General features: G+C 38.0%; 1 protein-coding gene across 2 annotated transcripts in view; it reads right to left on the bottom strand.

Annotated features, from left to right (window-relative positions):
- Window positions 1-620: 620 nt before the first annotated feature.
- The window catches only part of LRP12 (LDL receptor related protein 12), a 90,275-nt gene continuing 78,694 nt past the window's right edge, over window positions 621-12,201 (bottom strand). For both annotated transcript variants that reach the window (XM_019973842.2, XM_019973843.2), the window contains 4 exons: window positions 11,913-12,115; window positions 9,516-10,620; window positions 7,820-7,952; window positions 621-2,909 (listed from right to left, as the gene is read on the bottom strand). In XM_019973842.2, coding sequence (XP_019829401.2) covers window positions 2,043-2,909; window positions 7,820-7,952; window positions 9,516-10,620; window positions 11,913-12,115 — 2,308 coding nt within the window. In that variant the 3' untranslated portion in view covers window positions 621-2,042. The remainder of the gene's footprint in view (window positions 2,910-7,819; window positions 7,953-9,515; window positions 10,621-11,912; window positions 12,116-12,201) is intronic.

Below are 12,201 nucleotides of genomic sequence, written 5' to 3'. Positions count from 1 at the left end.
GAGAATGCATAGTATGTTACAATTTATATTATATCATATAGCATTTATACACATGGATACATTTATGTATGTTTATGGTATTTCTGGGGGGGATATAAGAATGTAGTGTTTGTACCTTTTTCTTTGAAAGGGAACTAAAAGATGAGTGTCAGGAGTAGGAGACAGACTTGATTTTTTTAATGTTTAAACCAAGAAGATGTATTAGTTAATTTAAACAAAGAAATTAAAAACACATGCCAGAAAACAAAAACAAAAAACCTATACATAATAGTATATAATTAGTAGGACCCAAACAAGGTTTATTTGGTAACCCAAATTCTGACAGTAAAATATTGCATAGGAGTTTAAAATGTCTGAAAATAATATAAAAAGAGAACTGCTAGAGTTACTGAATCTTCTAAGATACGTCAATTTTTTCAAGGGCAAAATAATATTCAGATCCTTAGGGATTTTTACCCTTGAGAACTGGTATAAGCTACTACTTTATGATAAGAGAGTTAAGAAAGACTATCTCCCTTTAATTTTTCTTCTAGACATACTGCATATTTCATGGCCTGAATTTGTATACACACCAAATAAAAATAAACAGCAACTTCAAGTTAAAAAGTACCTCAAGGCAATACAAAAAAAGTAATTTTAATTTTTGATACATATTAAAACATTTCAGTCAGTTCTTCCTGACAGCATAACACGACAAATACACAAGACCGCAAACATGCTTTAAAATGACATTCAGCAAAGTATTTAAAATTTAATAAATAGCAATAATCACACACAAATACATTTTTCATACTCAATCATTAAGCTACTAAAACAGACAGCTAAAAAATAAATAAATGGGAACTGACAATAAAAAAATATGCGGGGTTTTGCAATTCACTTTACTTTAAAAAGGGAGGTGATCTGAATGACTTCTTAATTTGCTTTTCATGTAGCATGATCCTCCCCTCATGAATAAAATATATTGAAAAAAATCACTTTCTTACAAGAATGCAGTCTTTAAATACAACAAATAAATATGAAACCAGCAAAGCAACCTCAAGTTGTAATAAAAATGCCCCGTCAACCCCCCAAAAAGCTATGGAAATATAGTCATCATGATAGCAAATAATAGTATTTAAAGTGATAGTGCTTCTGCACTAAACTCATCTGAGACCTTAATATGATTTTTAGTGCAAATCCCTAGGTCCAATACAAGCGTAACCCTGTATCAGGGAAAGACATTACCAGGTGGAACTGATCTTGTACAGTTTTTGTACACATCAAGTTCAAGATTTAATGCATAGTAGAGTATCTTCATCTGCTTAATTTGTCCTTAAATAGAGATGAAAAAGAAATGACTTGGGATTTTTACCATTTGGTCTGTACCATATTAGAATATTAAAGTCAACATTAGAAAACCTATAAAAGAGTTTTGTTTTTTGCCATTAATTTATCTAACTATCTAAATTTCACATCATTGCATGTCAAACATGAGAGAAAAAATTTTAGACAAAGTTTTTTTTTCCCTTTGACAAGCTCATGTTATGATGAAATACAATAATGCTTAGACAAATGTTATATAAATAAAAATAGATGAGTATAAGGAATTTTTACTTTTTATATCAACAATCTTAACATCTAGTATATTAACTTACGAGATGTGTTGGCAAAAGCATAAAGGGTTTAATTAAAAGAAGGTATTATTCTGAACAAAGAAATATTTTAACATAGGATAGATAAACTGACAGTCAAATGAGTTTCAGCAGCCATATCTCTACTGCTAACCACAGTACCAGAATGAAAACAATTAGAAACAAATGGAAAAACATTACTGAACAATCTGAATACATAATGCATTTTTAGCTGCTAAAATAGTAAACTCTAAAGTTCATAGAGTTACAGTTGTTTAATTTAACCATGCAGGCTAACATATGATAATAAGAAATCACCCTGCATCTTTTTTTTTCTTTTTAAATGAAAACTAGTTTAATTGTAAAGTTACAAAACAATGAATGGATATTGCTCCAACTTGTACCCAAGCTCCCTGATGGGATCCGTACCTAACAAAGTAACAAAGCTTCATCATCACTCGTTTCAGTTTTCAGCGTTGCTTCTAAGCAAGAGTCCGGGATCTGGGCAGTGTGGACGATACCACAGCGCTCACAAGGGCCATCACGACTACTTGGCCTCACTCCAGGATTTGTTCCACTATATGGTTGTCTGAACCCTTGCCCTTGATCGGAGGCAAGATCAAGAAGCGGTCTGGAGCAGTCATTCACATCAAAGTCTGAAGCTCCTTCAGAAACTGGAATTAGCATTTCGACATCATCATCTTCTTCTCTTCCATTTACCCCATTATCAAGCTGTCTCAAAGGGCTCTGGTTCTGATTCGAAGAGCTTGATCGCCCTAATGTAAAACGTACCCAGCGTAGCCCCTGAGTCATTCGACTTAGCGCACTTGTGAGCTGGTGCCGTGCTGGACTCACACTGGGGGGTTCCACGCTGGTCACATCCCGTCCGGTCTCTGTGTGACCCCCTCGGGTGCTCTGAGTGGAGGAACTTCCACTTGCTCCCACCGTTGCTTCTACAGCTGTCGTGGGAGGGACTTTTTGGGGCAAAGGAGCTGTAACCCCACCCGATGCTCCTGCCGTATCTCTTCTCTCATTTTCTGTGTCTGTGTCGTCAGACTCCACGGAAAACAGACTTCTGTGAGTATGATTTCTTTCAGGTTCTCTGCTGGTACTCTGGCTAGGGACAACCTCATCTCCATCTGCTGAGACCAGAGCCAATGACCCTGAATGGCGTGACCTTGCAAAATTAAAAATACGATTCCAGATGTTGCTGGATCTGCCTGCCATAGGGAGTCTGATGGAAGTAAATCCAAGCTGAGACCGTACAGCCAGCCTCAGGTTTTCCAAAACAGATGCCTGCAAAAAAAAAAAAAAAAAAATCTTAAGACAGCTGAAAACAAGGTATTAAAACTGTGTTGTGGGTAAAAATTCTATTACTCATTGTTAGGGTCTATGAAAGATAAATTAAATTCTCTCATTAATACAGGTTCATCCCACTCCAGAAACTAACCTATAACTGGAACCACTGTTCACTGTGTTTAAGATTTTCTTGATACTTTATATATGAACTTTAAAATGATAATGTCAATCACAACAGCAATTTTGTTTTAAAACTTCACACAGTAATCCAATCCTAGAAATGTACCAAAGATGAAAATGAAATTATTTGATACTTCTTTAGCTAGGAGCATAGAATAATCTCTACCATAATTCTCTAAATGACTTACAGGAGTGTGAAAACCAGGCTGTTTATCTGTTTGTTTAGAAGAGAACAAATCAGACTTGATTTAAAAGGTCAAAACCAAGGATTTGTTGGATGAGTAGATACTGAGAAAATTTATTTATATTACCATAAACAGAGGAATTATTATATTTGTAATGCAGCACAGAAAACAGAAAGTCAAAGAAAATAATTTGTTTATAGCACTAGTCAATGGTATCTGATACATTTAGGTTTCTTCTCAGTCTTAAAAGATTTAAGTCTTATTGTCATGTTAAACATAAATTATAACCTTATTCTTTGAAAACTGATGATTTTTAACTAGTGCATTTGGGAGGTGACCATATTGTTCAACTGAAAGAAAAACTTACTTTTTTTGTAGATGAATGACTATCAATTATTTAAAAAAACACAAAAACCCAACAAGCTACTGTTATAAAAATAGTCTTTAAGCTCCATCTAGTGGTTATAAAAAGGAGTAATCAAACTTGGAACAAACACAGCTTTCATCAATCTGGCATTTAGTATTTTTAAAACATAGTATATCCAAGAAACAATGGTAAGTTGATATACTCCCTTTCAAATGGCAGCTTCTATCTGCCAAAATGAATGACTCTTGCCCCTCCTCCTCACAGAAGAAAAGAAGGGAAGAGAATAAGAAAATGTGATAGTATGTTCTCCATCTCTCTCTGTGACTGGTACTGCATTTATTTGTGATTTCCATATAGACTTTTTGAACATAATTCCTGAAATATAATTCACAGAAAGCTAAGAAGCTACTATCATAGGAATATCTCATAGTCTTGCCTTAATAAAGAACAGATTGTCAATAAGAAATCTGAATATCAGCATATATAAATTTAGTATGCCAGTAAGATTTTTCACCAATTATGAATATAAACCAAAAGTGGTTCACATCCCTATGAACTCCACAGATCTGGTTCTCCTCATCTGGCTCAAGTTCTAAGGCTTTGTGTGAGCACTGTCATTAAATCCAGCAAGGAATACAGGCTCTTCAGCTATCCTCCCCTCTTAGGCAGCTGAGATCCACAACGCCTTCAGCACACTTCAAAGCCGACTTTACCAATATAGTCTGCCACAGTGAGATGAAGTTCTCTACTCATTTCAAAGTCTGTTTAATTAAATGACTGCCCATTCAGTTCTACAAGGGGATCTCATGATTGTTTTAGGAATAATTTCATACACTTCTTCAGTTTATGAAGAAGAAGAAAGCAAGCATGCCTCAGAAAGGATCGCTATTTTGAATGAGATGGTAATTCAGAAAATAATTCTTTTTAAGAACTAATATAGATACTTGATACTTTATTAACAAAAGTTTCAAACTTGAGAATTTAATCTCATTAACTGAATAAAATCTAGTTTACAAACATGTTTTATTTTAAAACTTTTTTGAATCAAAATTCTCAGGGTAAATTATAATCCAAGAGGAAAGCTGTTATGGGGAGTTAATGAAATTTTACCCTAAGTGAAGTCTGACCTTTGCCCTTTACTTCTGGGAAGAGATCTCAATCCCTGGAATGTCACCCTTATTGGAAGTGTCATTGCGTGGAGCCTTGGGCCAGCCAGAGAGTAACAGTGTGTTTCAGGTGGAGGCTCTGAGCCACACAAACGTGATGCAGGGTGAGGGCTTTCAATCAGCAGAATCAGTCAATCTCTGAAGGGCTAGAGACCAGGATCAGTCACGTGTGCGATGAACTGTGCCTATGTGATGGAGCTCCTATAAAATCCTTGGACACCAGGTTTGGGTGAGCTTCCCTGGATGGCAATGTTTCATGCATACTGCCATTCACTGGTGTTGAGAGAGTTACACTGTCCTGACATTATGGGGAAAAGACAATTGGAAGGGTTAATGCTTGGTATTCTCCTGAGGCTGATTTAATTTGGGTCCTTTCCCAGCAATAAAAGTTACACCATGGTATGTAACAGCTTTCAATGAGCTCTGAGGCTTTCTAGTGAATTATCAACCTGAGGATGGTTTTGGGAGCCCTTGAACTTACAATGATTCTAATTGGTGTTAGAAGTGAGGGCTATCATATGTGGACTATGCTCCTTGTAACTCACAGTTGACCAAACTCTTGAAGGTACCCTCAAGGTATACTGGTGGTGGGTGACAGATGGTAGACGGGCATGCATGGAATTAACCATTCTCTGAATTCCTCCCTAAAAAAGAACCCTTCCCCATGGCAGGACCAACAATATACTATGAAAAAGCCACAAAGGTTCTTCCTATGTTGCACACAGAATTTTAACCAGTGGAAATTCTGAATTATTTACTTAGCAAATTATATCCAGAGAAATGTTTTAAAACTATAAATTCTCACAAAGATTTCCTAAAAAGACTCAAATAAGGTGACAGATTGCAATCAGAAATCTCATTTACCAAAAAGGAAATGGACTTTCATTTTGAATGGAATTAATCACTGGGCTTCCCTGGTGGCTCAGCTGGGAAAGAAGCAGCCTGCAAAGCAGGAGACCTGGGTTTGATCCCTAGGTTGGGAAGATCCGCTGGAGAAGGAAACAGCTACCCACTCAAGTATTCTGGCCTGGAGAATTCCATGGACTATCCCATGGAGCTGCAAAGAGTCAGACACAACTGAGTGACTTTCACTTTCAATCACTGGGAAAACAATGTCCAACAATTTTTCTTAATTCTGATACTGGGAACAATTTTTAGAATTATTTCATGATGAATTTACATTTTAAATGTATAAACCTTTATGGCCTTATGAACCCTGGCACAACTTTAAGAATTGAAAAAGAAATTTAAAAAGCAATTGCCAGGAACTACATTCAACATCTTGTAATAACCTATTACGGAAAAAAATATGAAAAAGAATGTATATAACTATGTACATAACTGAATCACTTTGCTGTATACTGGAAACTAAGACAACACTGTAAATAAACTATACTTCAATAAAAAATTGCTAACAAAAATTTAAAGAATTCAGCAACATTAATAAAGAATGACTATATGGGAGGGTAGTTTGGGGGAGAATGGATACATAAATATATATGGTTGAATCCCTTTGCCGTCCACCTGAAACTTTCATAACATTGTTAACTGGGTATACTCCAAATAAACTAAAAAAATTTAAAAAAAGAATGAGTCACTATTTAAAGAAAATGATATGGATTTTTAAGCACTGTAAAATTCAGCTGTGAAGAGGTTTTCTCTCAAGGCAGGTAGAAATATTAACTTCATTTCAATGACTTATTTTAATCTTGCATGTTACTAACGTATTTCTAAGCATATCAACTTTAGTATTTATCTTAAATCTTTGAAATAGTTCAAGTAAAAAATAAGTTGTCAGACTTTACTTTTGAATTTCAGTGTACTAAATTATTCTAAACATTAGGGCTTCCCAGGTGGCGCTAGTGGTAAAGAACCCACTTGCCAATACAGGAAATATAAGAGACACGGGTTCGATTCCTGGGTAGGGAAGATCTCCTGGAGAAGGGTATGGCAACCCTCTCCACTATTCTTGCATGGAGAACCCCATGGACAGGGAAGCCTGGTGGGTTACAGTCTATGGGGTCGCAAAGAGTCAGACAAGACTGAGTGACTAAGCACATCCTAAACATTAAAATCGGAGAAGGCAATGGCACCCCACTCCAGTACTCTTGCCTGGAAAATCCCACTGACAGAGGAGCCTGGAAGGCTGCAGTCCATGGGGTCGCTGAGGGTCAGGCACGACTGAGCGACTTCACTTTCACTTTTCACTTTCATGCACTGGAGAAAGAAATGGCAACCCACTCCAGTGTTCTTGCCTGGAGAATCCCAGGGATGGGGAGCCTGGTGGGCTGCCGTCTATGGGGTCGCACAGAGTCGGACATGACTGAAGTGACTTAGCAGCAGCAGCAAACATTAAAATGCTTAAGAATCATGTAACCAAATAAGAAGTAAAGAATGAAAACTATACTTTTGAATTTGTTAAAATATAAGGAAACAACTAGAGTAAACCCATGAAAAACATGGGCTTGCCCAGGTGCACTTATTTACGGATTTTTTTTCAATGGCAAATACTACAGCACCACACCATCTATAGCTGGTTGAATTTGTGGACACTGAACTCTAGACAGAAGGCTGACTATAGAGTTGTTTAGTTGCTCAGTTATGTCCAGTTCTTTTGTGACCCCATGGATTGTAGCCCACCAGGCTCCTCTGTCCATGGGATTTCTCAGGCAAGAATGCTGGAGTGGGTTACCATTTCCTTCTCCAGGGCATCTTCCCAACCCAGGGATCGAACTACATCTCCTGCATTGGCAGGTGGATTCTTTACCACTGGGCCACCTGGGAAGCTCAACTTTAAAGTTACATGTGAATTTTCACCTGCATGGAGCACTGACGCCCCTAACCCCCACACTGTTCAGGAGTCAACCATATAATTTCAAATCTTCCATTTATTTAATTCTTGACTCAACTGCAAAAATTCTGACACAATCGAGGGTCCTTCACCATTACATATAAGTATAGACTTCATTTTAAGAGGTACTGAAACAGAAATCACAAAGTGTAACATACCTGATTAGGTGAACAAACAGGAAAATCTTCAACTGGTGGAATTAAACCCTGAGCGATCAATTGTCCATAAGAGGGAGGAGCTTCTCTTCTTAACAATTCTGCTTCCACTCTGGACAACTGTGTTTCAAATGATCTTTGAGACAAACAGAGGGATGAAAGGAGTTTAAAAAAAAAAAAAAAAAAGGTCAAGCCAAAACAGTAATTCTTTAATTATCAACAATTAAAACAATCTGAATTTTAATATATTTGTTCATTTGTCAAGCAGAATCAGTCAACATTTGGTGAGTATTTATACTACCCTACACTGAGAACCCAGAGATGAAGCGGACAGTCCAGCCTCATGTGGTTTTACACTAGGGGCCTGGATCACTAAGTTTTAATATATTAAATATCCCTGTAAAAGATAAAACTACTAGATCTTTACCCTTCTGAGATCAGAGGGGCTTGAGGTGAAAGTATGTGAATATTCTTAGAAGATACTTTATTCGTCAAGTCCAACATATTTACCTTTTAGGTAAGGAAAACAGTGAAATGAGTTGCCAAAACCCATTCTGGAATAACCTGTTCTTAAACTCAAGACCTGTGTGTGTGTGTGTAATAACCTGTTCTTAAACTCAAGACCTCTGGTCTTCTGTGTGTGTGTGTGTGTGTGTGTGTGTGTGTGTGCACGCGCGTGTGCACGCGCTAAGTCCCTTCAGTCGTGTCCGACTCTTTGCGACTCTATGGACTGTAATCCTCCATGCTCCTCAGTCCATGGGGCTTCTCCAGGCAAGAATACTGGAGTGGGCTGCCACGCCCTCCTCCAGGGGATTTTCCTACCCAGGGATCAAACCCAGGTCTCTTACATGTCCTGCACTGCAGGTGGGTTCTTTATCACTCTTTATGTTGCTTACTTGGTTTCATGTTGCAATGTAGTAAAACATTTCTGGCCACTTATGCCAAGTAAGAAGCATATGGTTGTTTTGATACTGTGCATCTGTTCTTGGCTGTCTGGTATGTGACTTCTTTGTTGTATGTATTACTTGCAACTCTTCTGGGGCTGATGGTCATGGTCTCCACAGGAGCTTTCTAGAAGACCTCTCTGCCATCAACTTCTCCAGGTCTCTCCTCTGCCACGTGGAAGACGGCTCTCCCTGAGGGCCACCCTTTCACGCTGAACCATTTCTTACTTAACTGAGGTTCTCTGACTTTTATACCACTTTATTTTATAGCTCTTACAGCATTTATATGTTTTGTCATTTAATCCTACCCACCAGTTCCTTCCTTCTAACTGTAAACTGCCTGTGAGATTACTCCTACTCCTTGCTCTATTCACCCATATGCTGCTTTGCACATAGAAGGCTCTCAAATGTCTGGAATTGTTGAATTAATATTTATAAAAACTCAGGTTAAAGCACCATGACCAAGAATTTCAGCTTGCAGAATTCCTATAAAACACGTTAATCTGAAAACACTACAGACTGCCTTTTCTCACCTCATTAACTCTTAAGTGTTTGTTTTTTTTAATGTGCTTATTAACCTTCTGAGTCATATGCTTTTCATTGTAATTTTATAAATCACAGACAATAGGTAGCTCTGTCTCCAATAGTGTAACAAAAATATATTGCTCATCTCCTTAAAAAATGTGTTGTAAATATCTGGGCCATGTTTTTACTGTACAGAGCATGCAACACCATAGCTCTGTCTTGATACTGACCTTCGTTCAAACATTCTCAGAGAATAAAGCTTACAGGTGCACCCCAAGGCAATGACCAGCAGCAGGCCGCAGATGAGGCTCCCGATGACGGCGGCGGTGATGACCCGGGTTGGCACGATTACCGGGCAGTTCTCCTCGTCGCTGCCGTCGCCGCAGTCGTCCTGAGAGTCACACACCCAGCTTTCAAACACACATCGGTTGTTTTTACAATGAAAATTTCCTGGCTGGCAAAAGAAGCAGTTTTTTTCATCAGAGCCATTTGGGCAGTGGTTCTGGTAGTTGCAGCGATCGGAGCGAGGGTAGCAGACGCCGTTCCGGGAACACGGGAACTCCTCCTTCTGGCATACGGTACAGTTGATCTCGTCCCGCCCATTTGGGCAATGCCAGTAGCCATCACAGCGCTGCTGCTCGGTGTAGCAGCCCCAGTTCCCTCCGCAGGGGATCTCCCACGGCAGACAGAAGCCATCTACCTGGTAAGTAGCATTAAAGCCCCTGGCCGCGTTGACTTTATCGGCGCAGAAATGGACCCTTATCTGTCCAGAAGAAGACACTACAGTGAGAGGCGCGTGAGAATCAAAAGCAGTCAACACACGCAGAAGCTTGTGCGGATTCTCCTCTAATCCATCGTATATTTTGACATAATCACCATAACCAGTACCATCAAGTTTAAAGTCTGTGAAGCGTAAGATGACTTTGCGGTGATCACCAGTGTCTATTAACCAGGTGCAATTGCTTCCGGGAGGATAAAAGTCTGGATAATTGGGAGAATTAAAAGTACCATAAAAATATTTTAACCACTGCCCACAAGTGGGCACATCACAGTCGATCTCATCTCCGAGGTCAAGGCAGTCAATGTTGCCATCGCATTTTAAAGACTCGGGAAGGCAGGTGTAGACTTTGGTAAACCGAGACAGACACTGGAACTGGTTGTAAGCACAGGGCTGGAAGGAGGCAGATGTTGGAGGATTTGCTTCTCTGGCACAGATCTCTTCATCAGAACTGTCTCCACATTCATCCATGTTGTTACATTTCCAGGCTGCTGGTATACACTTTCCATTTCCACAGCGAAACTGGTCACAAGCACAGTTTGGTTCTTCAGATTTCCCTGGGAGGTCAGTGAGAGGAGGGAGATGGAGAGGTAAGGAGGGAAAAAAAACATATTCTTTAAAGGATATGTAACAGCAAGTGGTATTTTTATCGTAAATGTTAATTAGCTCAGGTGATAGCTGGGCTTAAGCAAAAAATTTAATTAATACTGGCTTACTGATTACTAAAACTTTTAATTAAATAATACTTATGATTTGTTCCATGAAGATCTCTACAGCTGACCTAAAGATAAAGGACTGATTCTGTTTTTGCAGAAGCTGCTTTGCTACAGAACATTTAGTAAAGTGATGTAAGATATATGCGCCAGTAGTATATATGCCTAAGAATTTTAAATACCCTACTGAATAAACGTTTTGAAATTAAGAAAAACTCCTCCATAATAATCACCTTTTCAAATCCATTTTAATATTCTTTTTTAGTTATTTATATATATTTATGTACATATACGCAATATCTTGCAAGTCCATTATCTAGACTCAAGAGTAGGGGGAAGGAGAGAGAAAAGAACTGAAATGTTCATAGAATTCTAATTGTTTAGTAGACTATCCTAAATATATATCAAGAATGAGACAGGGAAAGAAAACTAAACATTAGCATCCTACAGTCCACACTGATGATGTCAGCCCAAGGCTTTCCTCTCCATCAACAACTTATTTTCTGGCAAATAGGTGACAGAAAATGCTTCAGAATCAAAGTAATTATTACAAAGATGTGCTTTTAATAAAAAAGAGAAAAAGTAGCATATGTTGCTAAAGGTGACCATGTTAATTTCAGAAAAATATAAAGTTATTTTCAGCAAAAATTTACGGGACTCTAATGCTCTGAGTTCTTCATATTTTTATGATCTGGTCACACTATTCAGATAAAGTTTAAGAACCAGCAAAAGAAGACTTCTGATACTACAAACTATGAAAGTAAAATTGATTGTGTCTTTTCTTTGAAGGTGTAAAGATAATGGTAACACACAAAAATACATTCTGAAATAACATGCAGGATACGGGTGAACACTTGAGGGGAAAAAAGTTTCTTGTAAAATAAATATATTCAAAATATTTAAAAAGACTGACTTTAGTGTGTAAAATTAAACATTCTATTAGGATTATACAAAATGCCTTTTGGAGACCTAACTCTAGGGCACCTGAACCTTTTGCCTCGAATTCTGCAATCTCAGCTGTCTTGGTATTTAGTCACAATAAAATGGACGTTGTTTAGAAGGCAAGTCCTGAAGTGACTGAGGAGTTAATATGATAGAATTCTGTTCCAAACCTTTCTTCTTATATAAAAACACACCTGAAAAGTATGCCAGCCTGAAACCCTTCCTAGAGATACTGTCATCGGAATGGAACCTGATCCAGACGTGGTCTTGGGAAGAAATGTACGGTGGTGGGATTGTGGAACCACAGGCTCTGTAGCTTTCAATATTCTTGTATGTTTCTATTGTCAACCAGTCCAAACTGCATCTTCTGGAGCCTTGAATATCAAAATCCTGAAAACTACAAATAAAAAGTCAGAAAAGGCTGTTGAAAGGAAATTTTGGAAAAAAATTTCATTAAAAAAAATCAAAATAACCGAGAACTTT

Source organism: Bos indicus, chromosome 14 (genome assembly GCF_029378745.1).
Source record: "Bos indicus isolate NIAB-ARS_2022 breed Sahiwal x Tharparkar chromosome 14, NIAB-ARS_B.indTharparkar_mat_pri_1.0, whole genome shotgun sequence".
NCBI classification, from domain to species: domain Eukaryota; kingdom Metazoa; phylum Chordata; class Mammalia; order Artiodactyla; family Bovidae; genus Bos; species Bos indicus.
The sequence above is the reverse complement of the archived record's forward strand: the minus strand, read 5'-3'. Positions and strand labels throughout refer to the sequence as shown.